General features: G+C 45.7%; 2 protein-coding genes across 4 annotated transcripts in view; one reads left to right on the top strand and one right to left on the bottom strand.

Annotated features, from left to right (window-relative positions):
• Positions 1-1,616: 1,616 nt before the first annotated feature.
• Positions 1,617-23,783, bottom strand: AREL1 (apoptosis resistant E3 ubiquitin protein ligase 1). 3 transcript variants are annotated; one of them, XM_014941914.1, is made up of 20 exons: positions 23,707-23,783; positions 18,658-18,922; positions 17,440-17,499; positions 16,556-16,782; positions 14,642-14,879; positions 13,495-13,664; positions 13,235-13,415; positions 12,274-12,521; positions 11,116-11,193; positions 10,476-10,617; positions 9,954-10,075; positions 8,112-8,187; positions 7,638-7,747; positions 7,163-7,342; positions 6,881-7,006; positions 6,552-6,681; positions 6,414-6,472; positions 6,141-6,230; positions 4,994-5,169; positions 1,617-4,804 (listed from the first exon to the last, which is right to left on the bottom strand). In XM_014941914.1, the coding sequence occupies exons 3-20, from the start codon at positions 17,453-17,455 to the stop codon at positions 4,702-4,704; spliced, it is 2,472 nt and encodes an 823-aa protein (XP_014797400.1). In that variant the 5' UTR covers positions 17,456-17,499; positions 18,658-18,922; positions 23,707-23,783; the 3' UTR covers positions 1,617-4,701. The 3 variants fall into 3 exon arrangements, with proteins under 3 accessions (XP_014797400.1, XP_014797397.1, XP_014797398.1); XM_014941911.1 differs by lacking the exon at positions 23,707-23,783 and adding an exon at positions 19,461-19,611; XM_014941912.1 differs by lacking the exon at positions 23,707-23,783 and having other exon boundaries at positions 16,586-16,782; positions 18,658-18,790.
• The window catches only part of FCF1 (FCF1 rRNA-processing protein), a 6,194-nt gene continuing 6,086 nt past the window's right edge, over positions 23,699-23,806 (top strand). Inside the window, exon 1 of the mRNA XM_014941633.1 lies at positions 23,699-23,783. Within this exon, the coding sequence (XP_014797119.1) occupies positions 23,699-23,783 (85 nt within the window). The remainder of the gene's footprint in view (positions 23,784-23,806) is intronic.

Genomic DNA, 23,806 nt, shown 5'->3' with positions numbered 1-23,806 from the left:
TGCTATTGCTGGAGACGCAAGCTGGGGCACGTAGGATTCCAGCATGAAGTGCATGGGCACGATTTCTCTCCCAACCCCACGTCCATGCCAGGTCCCAGGATAAATGGAGGCTGTGGAGTCAGCAACAGGTCACCGTCACCACTCCCTCTCCAAGACATCACAAGAAACTGGTGATCAGGACAAACAATATGGGCAGCCAGATCATATCACGCATCCTGCAAAGAGAGGTGGAAACTTTAGATCCTACTTCATGCTAAAGTAATCCAGCAAACTGAGCTCTCTTCTTCACACCCAAACAAGATAGCATTTCTGAAAACTCCAGCCTCAGCTTGGCCACCTTCCCATGAGTAATACTGGCCATGGCATGTAAAGACACGTCCCCATGGTTCGCTGTGTATCATTTTGCTCATCGCAACTTTGCAGATGAAGTCACCCACCTTTTAGCACCCTGACCCCAACTCCAGCATCTCTAGACTCACCACCTCTGATTTCCAGGGGACACTGGAACTTCAGTTTCTGGATTCTTCATAGTGCTCACCACAGCTTTATCCAACCTCTGTTTTCTCCGAGTCCAGCAGAAGACAACTTTGTTCCCACAAAGAGCTTCTAAATAATACCATGACCTAGCACAACGCTACAAAGGCAATCCCCGAGACTCACATACACTGCTCACTCTTCTTGAGCTAGTGCTCAGGGCTTGAAAGCCAGAATCGAGGTGAGATGATGGTTTCATAATCTGTGAGAACATCTGCCTAGTTATATGGTGCAAGACACACAGTCAGGCAATGCTGCATGGGCTGAAGGTGTGCTCAGTCTTTATGCAGCCCAGGAAACTGTTTTCATCCTTTGAACAGGCAGTAGTGTTAATGGACACGGAATCATGTTGCAAAATCTTCACAAGTTTTGAAGTTATTATTTTAATCCTTAAGCTACTAAAAAAAAAATAGTCCAAGGAAAAACAGTGAATAAATTGAATGCCTTTCATCAGAGCTGGAAACAGCTCAAACCCAGGAATCACAGAAATTGGATATTGCCCCTGAAGGCAACAAGCTGTCAACTTACTAATTACTAATTACTCCCTTGTTTGTTGGCAGACACTTGCAGGTACATTGTTTCCACCCTGCAATCTGAAAGCATTTTGTACAACCTGGAAAGGTGCAGAGGACTGGAATGCCCCCACTTCTGCTGGCTTCATCTAACCCTCCTGACAGTACAGTGAAGCACAACCAGTACAAACAGCTGTATCTCAGAGAGCCGGGTAATACACAATGAGATGAAAAAGTAATTGCACCAATCACATTATTAATTTACATAATAATGCCCTTAAAATACTTTCCGGCTTTACCAGCTGCTTCAGCCCATTTTCTAGCCCACTGTGGAGAGACCTCACAGTGGCCTGCCAGCCCCAGCCCAGAGTCCTCCCTCTTCCCAGAAGCTCCCAGGTCCTGGGTTCAGTCAGGCATCCTGAAAGGCTGCAGGTGGAGAACCTTCCTCTCCCCCCACAGCAGACCTCTGCGAGACACCCGAAGACCTGGAGAGGCCCCTCACCCATGGACAGCACTAACCACCTCGAGTCCCTCTGTGCAGCCCTGAAAGAACACCCAGCTGAGAAGGCAGCATTTTTAAAATATTTTATTTATTATACAAACTATTTACAAAATCAGCTACTACAACCACAGGCTTCCAAATTTTGGCTGAACTCTGCCAGAAATTCTCCAGAGGGAACGAGGATTTGACCTGTATCATCCACAGCTCCTGGCTTCTAAAAAACATGCAACGTGGCCCGCAGGTGCAGGCTGAAGCCAGGCCCTCTGCAGCTCAAAGCAGCTTCAGGAAATACGGAACCTGTCTGAGATGATACCAGGATCCTAAAGATTTCTACAGAAGGGCCTCTATTAAGTGCGAATAAATAAAGGGCAAAAAGAAAAGTAACAAACCTCTGCCAGAAGTAAGATACAGTATAGGTGACCAAAGCACATCCCCATTGCCAGTGTTAAGGGCAGCATAAAAAGGGGAATGCCCTGGGAAAGGGTATAAAGCCAGAGACAAGTTTAGAAACATAGCAATGGATCTCAGAAACACGGGACCAGCTAGGGACCTGTGGAAACAGTGGGGATGGGCTTAGTTGACTAAGAGCACCCATCACAGTTCTGACTGCACTTGTGTTAAGAAGAAAGTCCTTGGCATCTGCACAGCTGTTGGGAAGCGTGGAGTGCTGGCTGCGATGCAATGAGAAGCATTTGGGAGCTCTTTCCAGCAGAGGAAGACCTGCCCCATGTCCAGCTACTTCGTCCTCAGAATAAAGAAGTCCAGCTCAAGAGAAGAAGGGAGAAGGTTCCTGAGGAAGATGTCACTGGCAGAACTAGCCCATAGCTACGAGGCTGGAAACATCCTCGCCAGGTGAGACTGCAAGACAAGCTGCAACGTGGGAACAGCACCAAGCTACAGCTCCCAGCAAAAGGAGTTAAGCCAAGCACTGCCACCTCCTCTCGGTCCCTGGAGAAAGCAGTGCAGCGGTGGTGTGGAGAACTCAGAGCTGTAACTCTACTGACCATGGAAACCATCTGCAGTATAAATAAAGTGGGACCATATTCTCCATCCAAAGGAGGTCAGGACCTTGCAGAATGGAGCTTGCACTAAAAAAGGGAGAACAGCCACTACTAAAGTGATCTGTCAGAGCACAACAGTGACATCTCTCAAGCTGGCAGCTTCCCAGCACCTCAGTGCCAGTGAGGGAATGAATTCACAAGGCAAAGAAATCCCCCTGAGTAGTCTCAATGCTCAGCTGGCTGCTTTTTGGCACCAAAATGGCTTAATTTTTTTCCTGTATAGAAGTAGCACAGCCCCAGAACGGCTAAGATGCTGCCTTAAAAAACATTTTCTAGGTGTAGAATGTTTCCCCCAAATTCCCAGTCAATTTATCTAAACTATACTTGAAAAGCACAGAGAGTTACCTAAAAATATCTGCGCAGAAGTCTGCCCAGATCAGCTTGAGGACACCAGAAGGGGGCTGAAGAGGATGACGTGACTTTTTATCTAATATGGTGTTCTAAAATTAGCTCAGGGATGCCAATCTGAGACTCCATTCTGGAAGAAATCCAGCACTTCCATAATCCAGTGAAAGCTTATGTTGCAGGTAGTAGCACTGCAGGCTTCTCACACTTTGACTCCTGCACGCCTTTGATTCCTGACCTGAACCATCTAAGGGACTGTTGAGAACTTGAAGATCTTGAATTTTTCTTCCCTGAAGAACTCAAAGATTCCCAGATTCCCCTTTCCCCTTATTTCCCTGGAAGGGCTGAATGGATTGCCAGCAACAAGAAGCCCCAGCCGTAAGTTTACTTCTCATGCTGGTCTGCCCACTCTTCTCCCCACAAGCCAGACAATGGTGAGTGCAGGCTGTTGAGTGATCACTCGAGCAAAGTTCTAGTTAGTATTTTGTGCTGGAAAGCCAGCACCACTGAATGGAACAGGAGAAAAGGAGAGCTGAAGAAAGAAGGTAGGAAGATTGGGAGGAAAGAAAGCCAGCTGCTCTCCAGGCACCAGCACCCCTCTGGAAACTCTGCCTGAAATGCAGTAGAGAAGGAGAAGCCTCAGGCTGCTGCATGATAGAGGTAGAAGCCAAGACCCTGTGGGATGCCCGGGTGGAGGTACCACATTCTGCCCAGTATCATCACCCCAACAACAAATGCAAGCCCAGTGCACACTGTAGCTGCTTTACTGACCTGTCACTTACTACACAACACACATACCCTGAAGGTGAATGTGGGATAGGCATTGGTGCTCAGCATTGAGGGATCACGCTCATGCCCGTACACTCTCTCCTGAGGAAGGGAAAAGAAGGCAAGGGCATGGGCCAGCTTCCTGTGCAACATCAACTGTCAGAAACATTCAGTGGAGGAGAAACTCCTCTTCCAGTTCATTTGCAGAGGCTCATGACCGGCCACTGCTGGAGAAGGACGCTTCTGCTGCTGGACCCTGGCGGAGGTAGTACAGGATCACTGTCAGGGCCAGCACTTGAGCTCCCATGAGATTGTTCTCCCCTTTGGATTACTCCCTCCAGTGGATACTGCCCATTTTTCTGTGGCACAGGTACTGCACTGGCACAGCAGTATCCAGAGCAAGGTGGAGACGGAGAATCAGAAACCCTTCTGGGTCAGGTGCTGAAACGAAGGACAACCCTACACTCTTTGTGAGTCATAGAGTCAGATGAACTATCGGGGAGCATCACTGGGGGAGTTGAGCCAAGACATGGAAAGTTACTAAGGCTTCCCGTGAGCCAGGTTTCCAGCAGAGCTCCATGCTGGTCTTCCCTCTTCCTCCCAGAGAGCTATGATTAACAGCAGCTCAGCACGTCTCCTGCACCTCACTGTAACTTCTGCTTATGAACTTCATCTTCTCACAGAAGGATGGGTGTACAGGGAAATCAAGTGCAACATCTTCTTGATAAATGCACCACAGTCCTTTTGCTGTTTCACGTTGAACCAAAGGGAGAATGAGGGAAAGGGAAAAGATGAGCTCTTGATGACGTATTTGGGATACGGAAAGGCCACGTGACGTCCTCTGGATGACAAATTCCTTTACATGGAGTCTTTGCTCTGCCTCCATTGCCCATGCGAAGGGAAGGAGAACAAGCAGGAAGGAGAACCTGGGTCTTGCCACAAAAAGCCAGGAGGCTAAGTGGTCTCCTGGAAAGGGGAATCACAGCATGCCAAAGCCCTCACAACCCTCGCTGATAGCTAGTTGCAGCATCTTGTGCACTTCTTCATAGGAGTCATAAGTAGGGAGGCACAGCTGGTTAAAACTGTAAAACAAAAGAAAAACTCCATTCAGACTGGATCTGAGAGGGGACCATCCCCTTATCAGGTGCTTTTAGACGGGTAGACATGGGCATCACACACATTACATGTTACACACTGCTTGCCCACCACAACTACCTGGTGTCACTCCCAAAAGCACAATGCAAAAAGTCCCACCATCCCATGATACTTGCCAAGTGTGGGCTGTTGGCAAAGTACTGTGAGTTGGAGCTGCAATGATCTGGAAGGATGGACAGAGTGCAGCAAATCCTCCCGGGGGCAGCTGGGAGGAGCCAGTCGTGAACTGCAAGAGCCTGGCCAGCTCTTCCTGTGTGAAACTGGAGACCACAGTCCAAAACCACCTCATGACCTGTTAGGAAACAGGAAAGGTAAAGCCAGGTCAGCAAAGAAAATCAAATAAGCATGTAAGCAAATTGCAAGAAGATCAGTCAATTGCCCTTTGCAAGCAAGAGCTGTACTAATAGACAGATACTTTGTTTTACCAGGGTGACACACAGAGGCAAGTATTACATAGCTGCTTCTTACCAGTTAAAAGATGTCCCACGCTACTACCTCCCACCAGTCCTTTCCCTTAAAGCAGAAAGGCTTCTGCTCCCCCCACAGAGATTTTATTTTTAGGAATACCTGCATAGGCAATGAGGTAGGTTTACAATGCAGAAGTTCATTTGGTCCTTGCACTATGCTAATTTGTTGCTTTTCCACGTCCTCTAGTAATTTGCAGGAAGGTGGAACCATCCCAGCATTTACAGCTAGAAGCCTGTACTCCCAACCTCTTGGCAGCTTCCATTATTTTTTTAAATGAAATTGCTACCATTCCCATATCCCTTCCACTGGGAAAGGCAGGAAGGGATGTGAACAATTACAGGGTACAAATTTAGGCTACTACATCAGTAGTCTTTACCACAGCACTGAATTCCAAATGCTCCACGTGGGCTGCAATCATGACCTTCAAGCATCCCTTAGAGATAATTATGTCATCGTGAACATCTTCAGTAGCAGTAGTTCCCACCAACTCCTCCTGACTCCCCACTGAACTGTTCTTAACTAGTGCTTTGCTGGATTTTCTTAAAAAGACCACTGCTGCTGACTTTCCTCCTGCTGGTAACTAATAAGCATCATCTCTTGTCAGCCAGGTTGAAGGATACCTCTAGAAGGAAATATTATTTCATAATGCATGCACTCCTGACACCCGAATCTTCCAGTTTGTCCTTCTGGAAGCCTAATTTCCATGCAAGAAATCTGTTCCCAGTTCAAGTTGCCTTCTGCTGTAGTTGGGCTAACTGTTTTCATCAAGCAGGAGGCAGAAATTCTTTCACTTGCCTTCTCACGGAAGTGCCAAGATCCTCCTACCACTACAGCATGTGCCTTGAAGTCACAGACGCTGATATCTCCAGTACCGCACATAAGCAACTGAAAGGCAAGAGACTGCAGTCAAAAAGTCAGGAACACAGGAAATAAGGCAACAGCTACCGTGCAAATTACAAATGTTTAAAATGCTTAAACACTTTGGCTTTATTCCAAATCTGGAAAGAGCTTCATTTGTCAGTGATGAGAGTAAGTAAGGACAGAGATGCTTAGGGAGGCAGCAATTACCTCAAGCTCATTCTCATCAAAAATAGCCAGGAGGTTCTCAGGAACTAACTCGTTAAGACCTGGAAGAGAAGAAGAGAAGCAAGTGCCATTCCCTGGGAGATAAGGGCAGAAAGAATTGGGGAGCAGACATCGTGTTACCTTTCAGGAAGTGATCCACCTCCTCCCTAACCTGACTGGCCAGCCTGTACTGCGCAAGCAGATTTAGATACAAGATTTTGTTTTCATTGGTCACTGGCACTTGAGCACCTCCTGTCACCAGTTCCACCACCTGCAAATGGGAGAACACTTGATATGAGTGTGACCAGCAGCATTCCCCAACCCTGAACTCCCAACCAGAATAAACCCAAGCAAGGATCTACTGCCCAGAGTAAGCTCAGTTTTTTGGGGCACAGAGCAGAGTTCTAGGTCACCCCTGCTACAGGCAGATGGGGTTAAACTGCCCCACCTTCAGGAACTGCCTTCCTCACCTTCTCCAGTTGTCCTGTTTTGCTATACTTCTCTTCAGCAAAGACCAGATCCATCTCACTCACATCATTGTTCAGTATAAAACAAACTTTGGATTTATAGAATTCTGGGTCATCCGTTTCAAAATACTGTGTGAAAGAAAAAGGCAGGGACATGGAGGGAAGAAAAAAGACACCAAACCCCACATACATTGTTAACCTGGGCTCTGGATCTGCTTCTGCTACACCAATTTTCAATCTCTCCCCAGACCAATACAAGCTTCAGGCAAGGCTGGGAAGCTTTACCTTGTAATGCATACGAAGTCCTATGATCTGAGCCAGGAAGGATCGGGTAAAGCGAGCTCGAACCAGCTGTTTGTAAGCACCTCCCAGAGATGATTCATAAAGACACTTCCCTACTAGGCGACCTGCAAATTCATACACTTTGAGTCGTAAATATGTGGGACGCCCTGGATTTGGATGCACCTGTGAAGAGGAAGCAAAATGAAGCATCCAAGTACCAGACAAGACTAGCACAAATAGCAAGTATGGGACCAGTTCAAGTCACCGCATCTCTCAGGTTACCCAGGGAGCTTTACTGTTAATATGTTAAGATCATTAAGCAAAGCTTTGAGAAAGGCAGTGGAAGTGACCGTGCAGGCAACCTAAGGAATGAGTAAGGTTGCACGCTTAATGAATTTAGCAGCAACGTTATTTAACCAGCAGCAACATGTCAACGCACACAGTTCTGTGCCTTCAAGCAGAGGAGCTGCAGACTCACCAAGGCCTGGTTGTTATCACTGAAGCGGGTGAAGAGTTGATTGGTGGTATCAAATAATGCCTTACAGATGAGCTCAAACCACTCTCTGCGTGGACCTCCCCAGTCCAGAGCTAGATGATAAAACAAGCTTGGTCATCCATAGCTCATCAGTTCAATAGTTCCGTGCACACTTCTCAGTATTACCCCTGACATGACAGCTCATCTCATAAATGGCTCCATAGCAAAAAAAGCAGTAGAGAGGGACTCCAGAACTCTAGGTTCTGCTACCAGACCTAATCTTAGTATTTTTAGGGCCTCGGGTCCCTACCTAAATAGCATGAACAGGATAATTCACTAACATCTGTGAGAAAGTAAAAGGGCTGGAAAGCCACAAAGGATAGACAATGCCACAAGAAACCAGAATTTCAGACTAAAAATCACTCCACCATCATTCTTTTCACTTCCTCACTGAAATATATTCAAAGGATAACTCACCTTCTTCATCCTGAAAAATCACTTCGAAGTTTTTGCTCCAGTCAGAAACAGAAAAATTTCGTGTTGCTTTAAAAGACTAAAAAAAAAAAAAGAAAATAGCAGCAGCTGTTACTGCTTGGCACCCCATAACCAATGTGCAATCCTGCACATACACACAGGCAATTTAAGCAACACAAAACCCAAGAAGCAGTCTAGTACTCTAAAGCATAAGACTGAGAATTAGGAAGTCCTAAGGTCTAGTTCTTATTTGTCCAAAGCCATGGAAACCAATTCCCCATTTTCTATTATGAGAGACATTATCCATATAAATACAGCTCATCTTAAAATCAGGATGAGGTCTTAGCACAGCACAGATGTATCCCTCTCAAGGCTGCAGTGCAGTATTGTTTCAAGTATTAAAATGCTTGTGGGAAGGAGCAATTTCTGTAAAGAACTGTCAGCCCACGAGTTAAATTTAAAAAAGGAAAGCTTCAGAAAGCATTAGAAAATAGCTTGAACAGTTCACTGAATTCATACTTACAGCAAGTCACAAAGCAGAAAATTAACAAAATATTTCAAGTGTCTAGAACCTCCTGTATCCCAACTCTGGATTCCAACTAAAGAAAATTTAAAAAGCTATACAGCATTCCTCAGTCATACAGGTAGTTTTGGTTTAGCATATCTTCAAATAGCTTAGAGCATCACAGTAGTCACACCTCTGGGCTAAAAACGTTGGTCACATTCATTATGCCCGTCAACCTTGGACATTGAAGTTTACATTTATTATTATTATGGCCCTTATTTTATTTTGTTTTACACTAGGCTGTAACACCACTACTCATGACAGTGGAGGAATTTCCAAAATAGCTGGAAAAAACAGTCATGGAAATACTGTTTAGAAATGAAGTCATTTTGTAGCAAGCTATTAAACGAAACAATCTCGTAAACACTGCAAGCTCGTACGTGCAGAAAATATTCCAGAACATGGATTTGCTGAGTGTAAATCGAGGGAAATCCCAGCCACTCCTGCTCTCCCAGAAATGTTCTTTTACATCTTTATAACATTACTGTTGCAAGACACATGTGGAAACAATAAGTCAGGGTAACTGCCTGCCCTGCGTACACAGCATTTAGAAAGCCAGTTAACAACTGTATTACAGGAATGACTCTTTCTTAAGTTCGATTTCCGAAACACATCAGCTCAGGCCAGCACCGGTGAAGACTTAACTCAAGGATTGTACAGAATATTTTTATCATCATGCTGAAACACTACTAGAAGCCCGTCAATGCAATAGTTTGATGCAAGCAGATCAGTAACACCTGACTTGACAGCTTATCTCACCAAATAGCTCTGTATCAGAAAAACAGTAGATAAGGACTCAGGAGCTCTGGGTTCCGCTCCCAAATCTGGTTCAGATAGACAGGGTCTCTCTAGGCCTTAAGTTCCAATGTAAAGCAATGACAGAATAGCACCAGCAGATTTCCTGCTTTACAGGCTATACATGCATTTGCCCTAGACATCTCTCCGGGCTTGATTTACTCTGCAATGAGCTCCTTAACAATTTATCAGCATGGAAGTTTCCCAATTACTTAAGAAATTGATCTGATCTTAATGGATCAGAATGTAATGGATGTTGAAGGAACACAGCATCCCACACAATACCAAACCTAAACAGAGAGAAGCTACCTTGAGATTAAATTTTTTCCCCTATCTCAAGCTGTCTACTGGCACCAGCCTTGAAAGAGGACTAATCATTTTTAGCACGGTTGCCCTAGCACATGCCAGTTCGGATTTCTTCAGGCACTGAGCAGAAGAAGGATGGAGGAAGCATTGGGCTTAATCAAAGTGACCCGTACACTCACCGACTCCAGCAGGCAGTGACGGCTGACCTTCAGTGTGACCTTCGAATGAGGTCTTTTCATATGCACTTGACGGAGCTCTCGCTGAAAGAAGTTCACTTTGTCCTGGAAGGTCTCTGAGCCTCCTGAGAATAGTGATAGTTTGGGTCAGGCCTGAGCTGTCAGCACCTCCAACATCTAGAAGGTATTCCTAAGACTAACTGCACAGGTCAGCTTTACAGCCCAGGATGAGTTTATTACAGCAAAGTATGGAAACAGAACTCTAAAGGCAGTTTGCAGTTAGTCTTGGTGACATTCAGATACTCACAGGTGCACTTTCAAAGAGCCTGACAGAAAAGCCAAACCGAAAAGAACAACTGGCACGATGAAATACACTCATTGGAAGCACCAACAGGAACAGAACATGAGACTCCAGGAATCATTTCTCATCAGTCATTCTGTGCTGGCAATCTTCATTTCCAAGGGAAACGAGCAGACTCAAGTGCTAACTTCCTGACTACTGTACCCACCTCACCACCCCTTTACCTATGTTTTTATGCAGAGAGCGAATGAAAGTGGCTGCCAAGATGTTCCTCTCCTTGCAGCTGAGCTCCACAGGGGGTTGGATTCCATCATCCACCACCAGTGTCAGTAATTTGTGCACAGGGTCAGGACCAAGGTATGAAAACTAGCAGCAAAAAGATGCAAGAAAGGGTAAACCCACCATGCAGAAGGCACAGCATGTTCAGTAGACAGAGCAACACCACTTGCGCTCTAAGACTTTCTCTGCTCACCACGCAGGTGCAGTTAACATCCAGTTTAAGCATCTGGATTCCAGTTAGGAGGCTGCTTCAAACCTCACACCCTAGCCTAGGGGCATCAGTGGACACAATCACACCATTTTAGCAAGGTTATGAGGAAAATAAACAAGAGAAATGCAAAATAAATCAAGATTTTTGCCTACGATTGGGACAAAAGGCAGGAAGAAATGATACAACTGGCTCCTATTTATATTAGCAGAATTGAGGCAGTGAGAGGGAATTCCAAAACCTGAATTTTACACAACAAAACGTTGCTCTCTGGGTGGCAGCCCTTCTCTCCAAAATCAAAAATCAGACTGCTATTCACAGGGACCACAAGCTAACAATATGAAGGTGCAGCGACAGCTAGATGGGAAGAGGCTCACCTTTGTGCCGGGACACACTCTAAAGGTGAAAAGGCGCCATGGAATGATCTTCAGGTAGAATTCTTTCACTGAGAATTGCTGAGTAACCACAAGGAAAAGAAAATATTAAAGGTCACACATCTGTTAACGATTGTCCCTGAAACACAAGGCACAAGACAGATCCATAAGGCCAGATCTCCCTACAACTCCAGGGATGGGTTTCTGCAGCATTTGGTCACATCCTCCTCTGTCAAAACACATAAAAAACTTTAAAGCTGCACAGACCTGTAAGCAGTTTGTCAGTAATACTTTACTGCGTGCATTTATGACACATATGGGATACCAGCATGACACAGATTTTACAGCCTTTGTGTTCAGTAGAACATTACCAGTCTAACTGGGAGGTGAAGGTAAGTACACTTGAGAGGATTAATTCAGAACAAGATTATAATGCACTGACAAAAAGGTTTTGGGGGGAAAAAAAAAAAAAAAATCACACTGCCTAACATAATTATTGCTACTACTCTCTAATTTCCACAACCATTTCAAACAACTTTTAAAAAGCAGTTGCAACTGCTAAATCCAGATTTACAGAAATTTCTTCTCAGTGCATTTCTGCCAGAACACATAACTACTAACTGTGGAACTGTCACCTTCTGGAGAGCAAGCTAAGATGAAATTTTAGCATCTTTAGACAAAACACAAAACATTTCCTGCAGAAGCCTGTTTTAGCTGCAATGACTGGAAAAAATGACGAGCAGCATTTCTCCAGAAACAAAGCAAATATGAACAGTAACCCCATAAAGAAATAATGGCATAGTAACAGTTATCTACTGTACAGGACAGATGCTCTAGGTATACATAGAGACATCCAGGAATACAGTTATGCAAGCATCAGAATCTCATTAATAACTCTGGCACCCAAAGGGAACCTGCAACAGTACCCACTTCTGGGGATCTTTGACCAGGTAAAGAAAAAAAAAGGTACAAATCTTCAAGGAGCACTTTAACATCATTCTCAGTCACGAGCTCCATGTTTGCTGCCTAGCCTTAGGCCAACATTTTTAAACCAAATCTGAGGCACCTAAATCTGGAGGTAAGATATAGGGCAAAAGGAAGCTCTTCAGTTGCAGTCTACTTTAAACATGCACTCAAGAGTGGTAACTTTACAATGTCTACCTTAGGTGACACATAGCAGTACACTTTTTTAGGTTTCTTCACTTTCTCAGGGGTTTGGCTGTCAGAGGGAGAATCTTCATCTTCATCCTCAGTTGCAGTAGAAGGACGGCGCTGGGAGGAGCTCAGGTGCGTTGGTGGAAGTTGCCACTGACTGTTGGTGTAACTAGGAGCATCGTAAAGGTAGGCTTCAAAGTAAATACTGACACCTGAGGTGGACACATTGCGTTCTACAATGTTCTTTTCATTTTCTGAGGGAAATAGATATAAAAGAGTTATGTAATTCTTAATGGAGACCAGAATAAAAAACTAAAGAATCTACAGACCACCACCAAATTAGTTACTAAGATTTTAATGGCAAGGTGACACATCCAAAGGAAAACCTGGTCAAGGGAAACTCTGATAAAGAGAACCCAGGAGTGGGATGAAAAGATTTCAAGGTAGCAGTTTGTCTTTTCTGGTTGCAGACAGTGACTGGTTCAAGGAAAAAAGGCATACAGAACCTCTGTCTCAGAGCACCAGCCTGAAAGCACAGCCATGTGTCAGGCATACTGCAGACTGGCTCACTCCTGAAGAAACCAGGAATTATAAAGTTGTAAAAAAGCACGGAAATTACATGCCGTTATCTTCATCCATAGAGCTTACCAGACAATACACGACTGGCTCAGATGCCAAGTAGTAGCAAGCAATAAAAGTTGCCTGTTTTCATGGTAAGCCTCCTGAGACAGGTGAAAAAAACACAAGTGCTTTTATCTGCTGATGGAACAGAGTATCAGCCTCCAGAGGTCTCCCTTGTCAGCAGCAAATCTATTTACCTTGACATTTTTAAATTAATAGGCATTCCTTTAGCAATTAAGCACAGCTAACCTGCAGGGAAGCCACATTTAGCTCTGCTACACCAAGTGTGCAAAGCATCTTGTAAGAGGACACCTGGAGAATGAATACTGAGTAGCTCTTGACTCACCACTTAAAACAATGATGTCAAAATCACCATTGCTTATGGGCTGGTTCTGGTAGGAGATGCAGGCATGGAAACAGCCCCTACAGTGCAAGGTGAGTCGGAAGAACACTTCGCAAGTCTGCCGATTGGACACCACAGACTTCTCAAACACAACATCAGAGCTCTCTTCTTCTTGAGGACCCAGCTAAACAGAAAACAAATTAATAAGGTGGGGGTCTCTAGCTCACCTGAAGCCAAGCAGCTTGGGATGAGGTTGCACTCACCTCATAGATGGAGATACTGTAATTGTGCTCATCTATTAGGGACACAGAATTGCTGGTGGGATTGTCATACTCATCTCTGGGAACTATCTGCAGAGTGTGCTGCTGCCCACAGGTCAGCACCAGAGTGGAGAAATGGCAGACAATTTTGGTTTTGGAGGGAACCACCATCCCTGAAGCAGACAACAACAGTTTAGAGTCAAATAAATTCCATAAAGAGCAAAGGAAAAGCAACTGGGAGCATAATACTCTTGAAAACGGATCAAAGCTAAACACATTCTATGCACCTACATTAAAAAAAAAACCAAAGTATCCAATCACTGAAATACACCCCATGGTGCACAGGGCTTGCCTTGGGTCAGAAACTTAGTGCTGATAAGGCAAACCTAATTACTAGCCCTCTAAGGGATGCTTTTTCCACCATTATAACCTTCAGCTCAAGAACTTCCTCCCACTGCTCATATAGAGAAGACTACAGCTGACACCCAAGGAAACCTGCAAATTCAGCTTGCCAAACCAACTTTAGCCTGAAGGGGCATCCAAATTAAATCTGACCCTTTCAGAAAGAGGAAGCTATCTTAGCAAGCTTTGTATCTATACACAACACAATGGAATAGATGTACTTTCAATGAACATGTATGTGAAATATAAAAGATGCCAATTGGGGTCAAAAAACAAAAGTAGAAGGAAACTAAATTTAAAGTGGATAAAAATGAAATGTTCTTAAAGACTCTATAATCAAAGGTATCAACGGCTCCAAGAGCTTAAAGGAATAGAGTTGGGTATTCAAAAAAGGAAGAGTCAAATCATAACAGCATTTCCACAGACAAATCAATACTTTCACAAAAGGCATCCTCTAACTCTTCTCTGAACATGGAGAAGTTACTACAAAATGGAGAACATGACATAAGTGGTTAAGCAGCACTAATGACTTATCCTGTAAGGCAGTTGCTATTTTGCCACGTACTGGTAATCACAAGTATGTTTTAGTCATGGGTCTATTGCTGAGATCTACACACAGCAAGAGGAAAATGGTGAAGGGTAACCCTTTCCCTGTCACCTACCTATTTTAGCTGGAAACACATTTTCCTAGCTGTCTCCGAGACCTCCAAATCTATTTTGAATTATCAGAGGGCCACTTAGACCTTACCTGGCTGGAACACCTTGTAGTAGGGGCTGTAGGCCACATTCAAGCCACCGAGTTTTACAGTGATCTCGTATCTCCCAGCCCTGCGCACAGTGAAGGCCACTTTCACCACATTGGAATTAGGCTCCTGAAGAACTTCCTGGGTTACAGGAATATCAATTGCTAGCTCCACATGGCAGATGTGAACTCGCAGCCCCACAGGCCGGTGAGCAGGGAAGGGTTGCCCGTTTTTATAGAATAACTGCATGGGAAATGGAGAAGTCTAGGTCAGCAAAAACACGCAGTGCACAAAGGAAGAAAAAGCAAGTCGCCTTGGGGGAAACGAGGGCAAGAACCCCAGCTCGGCAAAGGAAAAAGAATTAATGTCCAGCTCTGTCACACAGGCTGTGCTCTCCCAAGCGAACAGTGCACAAGTGGGCATTGAACAGCCTCATTCTCTTTTGTGCTGGGTTCAAATGAGTGCCCTGAAAAGAACACGCCTCTAGGCATTTCTTCTCTGCACCATTAGTGCAATATCAGAGCAGAAACCAAGAGAACCCACTACCAAAAGGGAAAAAGCAAAGCCACATCCTTTCAGAGAAACAAGCAGATCTTATCCATTTGTACAGCGAAGCTCTGGAAAAGCTCTCACCAATTTGTTATAGAAAACAGTGTGGAGAAGATGCTGACCTAAGGGGCTGACCCAGTCTGTACTGATAAAAAGCATCAGCATGATAACAACATGTCAGATAAAATCCCAGGCAGTTCAACCACAGAAGTGATCTGATGTACGATTTCAGAAGGTAACATACCTTGACCAGAATTTCCTTACAAGGAAAGAATTACACCTTGAAACCCCATGTGCCTGGCACTTCAAGAGCCAACCGTTTGTGGGCCAGATCCTGCCTGCCACCTGCAATCAGCCTGCAGCTGGCAAAAGGCTACTACTGTTCCTCTAAATAAGGGAGGGTGTGGGCCCCAAAGTAGCATGTATCTTGCCTGTCAGTGAGAGAAACCAGTGCACACAACAACTACTGTTGATGAATAAAGGACTAAGCAAATGGGAGACAAGCATGAAGTGGAAGGGCAATACTGCTGAGCTGCCATGAGTGTGAATCAGTAAGGTGAAGGGAATAAAAGAGGAACAGAACAAGTCCTTTTCCCCTTAGCTTTTTTTCAGAGCCTGCCCCCTCTGAGGGAGGAGTTCCAACTCCTCCCTCATCCTCAAGCAGAAGGGTTTTCCTCAACTTCGCGAGAGGGATGAGTATGGCAACCTAGCTGAACCTTTCTTCTTATTTTGATAACCTTCTGGGTGGTTGAAGGTGGGGCAGAAAGGTGGGTGCATGAGCCCATCAAAACCTGTTCAAACTCTCTCCACTTAACTACAAACTCTCAGTGTTCGGGCCCCTCACCCTTCTTATTTCTATACTCATCCCATTCCTCTAGACTTGGCCGTTTGAGATTGGAAGGAAACAAGTGTCCTTGGCAGGCTTTCCAGGTCAGACAGAATAACACACAATTTTGGAGGGACGAGGAGTGGTCATGAAGCTTTACAGCTCTTAGGCTGGTAAAATGCCCGCTCCCACGCTCCCAGCTTCAGCTGCACAATCAAAATATAGCACCAAGTCTGCTGAAGGCAAGGCTCAGCCCACTCACTTCCCAGTAAAGGAAGCAGTAGACAGGACAAGCCTGGTCTCCTCCGGCTCTTCAGAGGATTCTAAAGAGAGGGATATAAGATTTTAAGGAGTGCAAACCTCATATGTACTTATAGAGTTCTGCAACGCATTTACAAGGGACAGAAGACATCAACAGATAGCTTTACTACTCCTAAGTTACATCCTGTTTGGCCCCAACAAAAAAACATTTGAAGAGCCCATCTGTAACTCAGACCCCTGTTCCTGATCCCAAAACTGTATGGAAATAGAAATATTCCCTTACATGCACTCGGAAGGCCATGCTATGGCCCACCTCATAGGGGTCCTTCCAATCCCAGGAGATTTTGCAGGACCGGGGATCCAGGTAGTTGCCTCGCACGTAGTCATAGATAGTTCGCTCCCCTCGGCGTTCCCGGTCCTCATGTTGAAGGAAGCTGACTATACGTGCGGCAAGCTCAAAGAGGAACTTAATGGTGAAGAAGAAAGCTACCACAGATACCGTGATCCCACCTGCAGCAAGGAGAGAACACAGGGTAGTTGCAGCAGCACAGCTAAGTCAGACACCAAAATCCCCCAAGCGTCAGCCCAAGATACCTTTTATTAACGACATTCTACTCCACTGCAAATTAGGTGTTTGAGGCAGAAGCTGTTGTGTGAACATTTACGATTTGTGTTACGCTACAAGTAAGGTTAGAGAATAACAAGTCTCTTCAAACTCTGCAAATGACTGCAAACAGAGGAAATAGGTAAAGCTGGTAGAGTCTCAGGTACGGCCAGCAGACATCCCAACAGAAGCACGGAATTCCCTTTGAGTTGCAAATTAGAACTGCAGAGATTCCTTCAAGGGAAACAGTCATATAAGCACACAACCCCTGCACATCACATTAAGGCTGGATTAAGAAGCAGCACGGAGGCAACAACCCTGCACTAGTTCTTGAAAGAAAAAGTAAGGGGATGGCTTAGGAATGAAGTCAATGGAAGGACTTTGGGAACAAGAAGAATGGCGGAGAGGCAGGTCTGCCAGGTGGAGGGCACAGTGCGGGGTGACAGTAACTTCATGTTTGTTAGGTAGAATCTGAACTAGCATGAAAGCAGCGGCTTTCAAGAAACCCTTCTAAAGCCTATGGAGAGGTCAACAAATACAGTGGCAGCCTTTCCTTCACTTACCAATAATGTAAAACATCAGGTCCCTTCGGTGAGACACACAGCCGAGGATCACAGCTGCATCTAGAACACAAAATAGGCCAAGTCCAGTCCAATGACTCTTCCTCACACACATTGGCCTAAACTTAATCCTCAGAAAAATACCTATCGATCATCTGTCTTCCTCTCCAAGAACATCCCTAAATCCCATTATTCCATAAGAATGTGAAATATGCAAACACCACAGCATGCTACAAAGAACAGTTCTCCCTCCATCACAGATTCCCATTCAGATTCAGGGATCTATAAGAAGGACAACACATTATCCTCAGAAACTAGCGAGGGAGGGCTCTGGGTACTTCAAGAAGGAGCTGCTTTTTGCAGGATCACCAACTTCGACGGTAGCGGCCAAAAGCCACTCATCCAAACTCTCACACCTACTTGCTTCTGCAAGTCACAAAGTTAATTTCTAGTCTGCCAAGAAAGCACATCACAGAGCCACCACCAAAACAGACAGAAGCTGACCCTCAACCAGCAACCTTAGAAGAAAAAGCTATGGAAAACAAGAGTTGCAGACAAGACCATCCCCATTTGTTCAAAACAAAATCCTTCTAGGGCAGAGCTGAATCCATTTTTCACCCTGTAAGTCTACTACAGAAAGTATAAGTAGAAAACAGTCCACCTGTATTTTCCTTCTCAATTCTGCAAAGTGGAGCCTCTCCACTGAAACTCTCACTGACCAACACACAAGCTAAACCTTGGTTTTGTACACTATTAAGGTTACAGCGATTTTTAAAGACACCAATCTAGAATCAAGTTCTCACTGAGGGGACTGATAAACAAACATGTAGTAAAAAGACCACACCCGGAACAACAACATGCTGTTTGGTTGATAAGACATAGCTGACAGATGGAACAAGAGCAGCAGCAAGGAACGTGTGTGACAATTAGACAAACGACTTTGCATACACTAATGCACACAATATAGCTCGCCATGTCACCGTTCAGTTAGTGAGAAGCTACATTGTGCATTCAAGCTGCTTTTGCTTTTTTTTTTTTAAACAAACACAAAAGGGGAATTATTCATCAGTCATCTCAACAGCAGCAGCAACGGACACCAGCATGCAGAAAGCTTAAATGAGGTATTTCCCCCCAACAATAGCCATGACTTTCCAGCCCAGCAAACCTCTTTTGCTGGCTCCACAGATATCCCATCCCTCGGACCAAAGAGCAATCACATACCTTTACACAAGTGCCCATGTTCTAAAAGCCAAAAGGGGGGTACGCATTCTTCAGCATCCTTCCTCTTTGTGCCCAACACTGGGGCAAATGTCAGCAAGAAGAGGCCATAGAGAAGATTATTAATTACAGAAAGAGAAACTCCTGGAACTTGCAGCACAGAATCATTGCTGAAAGGAGAGGACTTGAACACGGCAACTTCTTCCTCTTTGTGGAAAAGGGCTGTCCTGCAACGCTGCTCCCTGTAGGCTGTCGTTTGCCAGATTCCCTGGAAAAGGAAAAAATGCAGAGAAAGAAGTTAGATCTCTTCATTGTTGTGGACAAATCTAGCAAGCAGAAACACGCGAGAGGTGCAAGACATAAGAGCACCACTACATGTCAAATCCAGGTACCACTTCAAGCCTTCACATCCCCAAAAATGCCATGCACTATTCTCAAACTGATTTGGTCCAGATCTAGAGTACTATTTATAGTCAAGTCTAATAACTATAATAAAATAAAAATATTTGAAAGTTTTTGGACCTCAAAGCAAACCAGATAATTTTTTTTTTGCTGCTGTTTTAGGCATTCAGGAAACCAGTACCCTCACAAGAAATTTCAGTTTCAGCAGCACTATCCAGTTACAGCTTTTCTGTCAGGATTGAGATAAAAAACCATAAAAATCTAACAACAAGGATTGATGCAGCCCACAAAACCCAGAACATATGCCAGAAGAAAATCCACAGAGCCTGCTCGGTTGGTATCTACTCATTCAGAACAGAGATTACATAAAGGAGCGAGAATAAAACGAACAGACTCAGGCTCACCACAGCAGCTGTCTGTAAAGACAAGTCACCTCTTCTGGGGATGTAAGCAATATGCTCCTCCTGCCTGCCATCCCACCGCCTCGGCCGCCACTTCCTCCTTACTCACCCCCTCTACCTTCCTCTTCAGATGTCTCTTACTTCCCTCCATCCCAATAATCACGCAGATCCGGCTGCCTTTGCACGCTTCCACTAAGCTTTCTAATGCCCATGAAAACTGACAGGTAGGTCTGTGCAGAGCTCCGACTGCACTGCAGAAGCAGCCAGACTCTCGCTGTCTTTTCCTCCCGCACATCTCCAAGGAAAATCCCACCCACTCAGCTATTTTCTTCTCTGCTTGAGCGAACAGTATTGCAGTCCCCAGGGCAAAAGTTCTCATTCTCCTCTCAGCTGAAGCTTCAGGTTAAATCTGTGTGCATTAGGAATCACAGACCTTGCAATTTCCTTGATATTTTAGTTCTTTCACAGTACATCATATCCACGATGTGCTACAAATGCCTGGTTGAAACTCTGCTCCAGCTTGGCCTGGCTGTGGAAGATGTGTGTGCCTCCTTCCCACACAGCTGAGGAATTTCGCAGAAACTTATCAATGTTTGGGAATCTATGAGATCTCCCTCCAGCATCTTACAGAACCAGCCTCTTCATGTTACCAAACAAAAACATCAACACAAAACGGGCACTGTGGGTTCATCCACCCAACCTATTCCTGCCTCAGTCCATAACTCTTTCCCGCCTGTAAAGCATACCCCAGGTCACACAGCCTCTCTCTTGAAAGCATGAAAAAAGACCCATCATTTCAAATACAAGGGTTTTTAAGTCAATTGAAGCCTGAGTCTCTTGACCTGCATCGCAGAATTTCAGAGCTTGCTGGAGACTGGGAATCAGTTATCTCTCTCAATCAGCCCAGCAATTTCTCATTTTATTATCTCTACATGAAGTGGTAAACAAGACACCAAGTCAGGTGGTCACCAGAGAGGAAGTGGCCATCATACAATCAACTTCCCTCTAGCATATACACTTCCAGCAGCTTTAAGGATGCTCCTACAGCTGCGATATGTTGGGGTAAAGAACCTGGTTGCAAGTAGCTGGTATCCAAGATATGTTGCCACTCACTCACCAGAATGCAGATCTAAATTAAAATAGTGTCTGTACTAAGAACTGCCAGCTAACAATCTGGGAAATGAATTCTGATAATCAGCAATATAAGGTGCCATCATAGCTAGGCTGGAAAAAAAATGCTGAATTGTCCGACAGGTCTTAGTGATCTTGATCCAAGGACAGAGCAAGCAACGGTCTCCTGCCATCTGCAGGGAAAATGGGGATTTGGAAAGCTTCACCTTGGTTTGATTCAAGGAGAAGTACTGGCATAATCGGGACACACAGCATGGAATCATAAAATAGACTATTAGTGCCATGCTTCTCTCAAGTCAGTAAGGAAAGAAAGGCCAGCAATGGGAATGCATTTTGTTTGCATTACTGCTGCGGTGGAGTCAGAGGAGCACGGTGCAAAGCTCCAGAAGGAAGCACAAGTGTAGCCACACATACAAAAGGAACTATAACACAGCAACGGCACATTCACGGGGCTACAGCTACAAAACCAGTTGGGGGTATACTATAGAGAACTGATTTACTGAGGTCCTGTGGAAATCTGTTGTGCCTTTTGGTTTTCTTTGGTGCACTGATAAATTTAACTTCCTTTCTTCTCTCCCCTGACAAGTTCCAAAATTAAGAAGATAGGTTTAAAACCTTTCTGCAGGTTGATGCTATCTCACCCAACCAAGATGAAAGAACCTTTCATCTCTGCACAGAACATCCTCTCGATCCATGAGCATAGATGTACACCACCAATGGCACACGTCTCATGCCACGCACAAGACGACAATTCTCTGTATTTTCTCACATTAATTAAAGCATAAACAAACCAACCAACAGGAACCTAACTTTAAAATACACCCCCAGGAGACTGAAGAGTCAGTACAAAGGCACTGATCAGGCTCCAGTATCACCTGCCAAGGACAAAAGCCACACCAATGGCCAGTGTCCATACAAAACAGTCATTCTCTGATCAGGGCTGGAATTCATCATAGGCATTTACACACAAGCCAAATAAAATAGTGAAAACAGGAAGAAAAATATACGGGAGACCTTTGCCAGCTGCTTACGCCTAAGGACTTTTCATTGCAACTGAACCACCACCAGGGCTGTGAGCTCCTCCTGTGCTCCTCAAACACAGCAAGCCAGTCAGATGGCAACTTCCAGGCAGGCCTCATCTTGATCCCAAATCTGCTCCCAAGCCAGAACATTCAGCCACTTACCACCGTACACTCCCCTGGGGAGAGCAGATTGTCCCCTTTCTCCTTGATTATTTCCTTCACCCAAACCATTCAAGTCACCTAAGCAGCACCAGGGCAAATCCACCAACTGCATTTCCTCAAACAATAATTAAGCCTTATACAATCACCCAGGTGGAAAGCTCAGCTGTGGTTTCCCTGGTGAATTGAATTCTCCTTTCAGTCTAATTTCCTTCCTCACTGTTGGGGCCTCAGTCACAGTTCTACTGACGCCGGCACTTCAAGAAGAAACTCCTGCATAGTACCTCACTGGCTGCACGGCTGCTTTGGCTGACCAGCACACCAGATAAAACCAGTTGCATTTGGAAGATACAAACAGCTACAGGTTCTCACTAATCCCAGCAGCTTGCGCAAGAAAGATAACAAAAAGGAGATAACTCTCTCACCCTGGCCTGCACAGGGGCACTGGAAACCAAGCGCTTGGGAAGAGTTTGGGAAATTTTTTCCTTACTTGTGCAGAAGAGGTATTTGGGGTCAGACTACACCACTATGGCTGCAGAAAATTACGCTCGTTTGACCAGGACTTTGGGTCATAACTCATAGAATGGTTAGAGTTGGAAGGGACCTTAGAGATTATCTTGTTCCAACCCCCCTGCCATGGGCAGGGACACCTTCACTAGAGCAGGTTGCTCAAAGCCCCATCCAGCCTGGCCTTGAACACTTCCAGGGATGGGGCATCCACAATTTCTCTGGGCAACCTGTTCCAGTGCCTCACCACCCTCACAGTAAAGAATTTCTTCCTATATCTAATTTAAATCTCCCCTCTTCTAATTTAAAACCATTACCCCTTGTCCTGTCAGGTTCCTGACAGAGTCCCTCTCTGGCTCTCCTGTAGGCTCCCTTCAGATATTGGAAGGCTGTTATGAGGTTTTGCCGGAGCCCTCTCTTCTCCAGGTTGAACAACCCCAGCTCTCCCAGCCTGTCCTCATAGGGGAGGTGCTCCAGCCCTCTGATCATCTTCATAGCCCTTCACTAGAACCCGTTCTAACAAGTCCATGTCCTTCCAGTGTTGAGAACTCCAAAGCTGGACACAGTACTCAACGGTTGGCAAGAACTACGGAGAACGACAACCCCCTGGTTTTCACAAAGTTCACAAGCTGTAGCACAGCAAAGCTAGCACTACCTTAACTCTTCTGAACACACCAGCCCAGCAAGGTCACCAAAGGGAGCAGAAAACTGTGGGGTTGTTCAGCCTAGAGAAGAGAAGGCTCCAGGGAGACCTTATAGCAGCATTCCAATATTTGAAGGGAGCCTACAGGAGAGCCAGAGAGGGGCTCTTTGTCATGAAGTGTAGTGACAGGACAAGGAGTAATAGTTTTAAATTAGAAGAGGGGAGACTTAAATTAGATATTAGGAAGCAATTCTTTACAGTGAGGGTTCTGAGACACTGGAACAGGTTGCCCAGAGAAGTTGTGGATGCCCCATCCCTGGAAGCGTTCAAGGCCAGGCTGGATGGGGCTTTGAGCGACCTGCTCTAGCGGAGGTGTCCCTGCCCATGGCAGGGGGGTTGAAACTCGATAATCTCTAAGGTCCCTTCCAACTCTAACCATCCTACGATTCTAAGACCTCCAGGAGACCTCCCACCTCCGCAAAACCCCGACCCAGGGGGCGGTCGGGGCGCTGCGGTTCCCCCTCCAGCCCCCACCGGTGGCGGCCACCGAACCCCACGGCCTCCCGCAGGTGCCAGAACCTCCCCCCTTCCACCCCAAACCCACCCGACGTGCCACGGACCGCAGAAGGGAGCCTCGGATACCGCCGTGCTCCTCGCTTACCGAGAAGCCCCGGAGCCGCCCGTGCCGCCGCGGGACCACCGGGCCTGCCCCCCCCCCAGCACGGGCGGCTCCGGGGCTTCCCGCATCCCTCCCGCTGCCACCCGCGACCAGGACGGCGATGGTTACCGGGAGCTCCGCGGCGTCGGGCCCGCTGCTGCGCGCCACCAGCACCGGCTCCTGCTGCCCCGTGCTGGAGGCCGGCAGTGACGCCACCCCCGCACCTTCC

The sequence above is a fragment of the Calidris pugnax genome, unplaced genomic scaffold, assembly GCF_001431845.1.
Source record: "Calidris pugnax isolate Ruff unplaced genomic scaffold, ASM143184v1 scaffold56, whole genome shotgun sequence".
In the NCBI taxonomy this organism is placed as follows: domain Eukaryota; kingdom Metazoa; phylum Chordata; class Aves; order Charadriiformes; family Scolopacidae; genus Calidris; species Calidris pugnax.
This window is presented reverse-complemented; position numbering and strand designations above follow the sequence as displayed.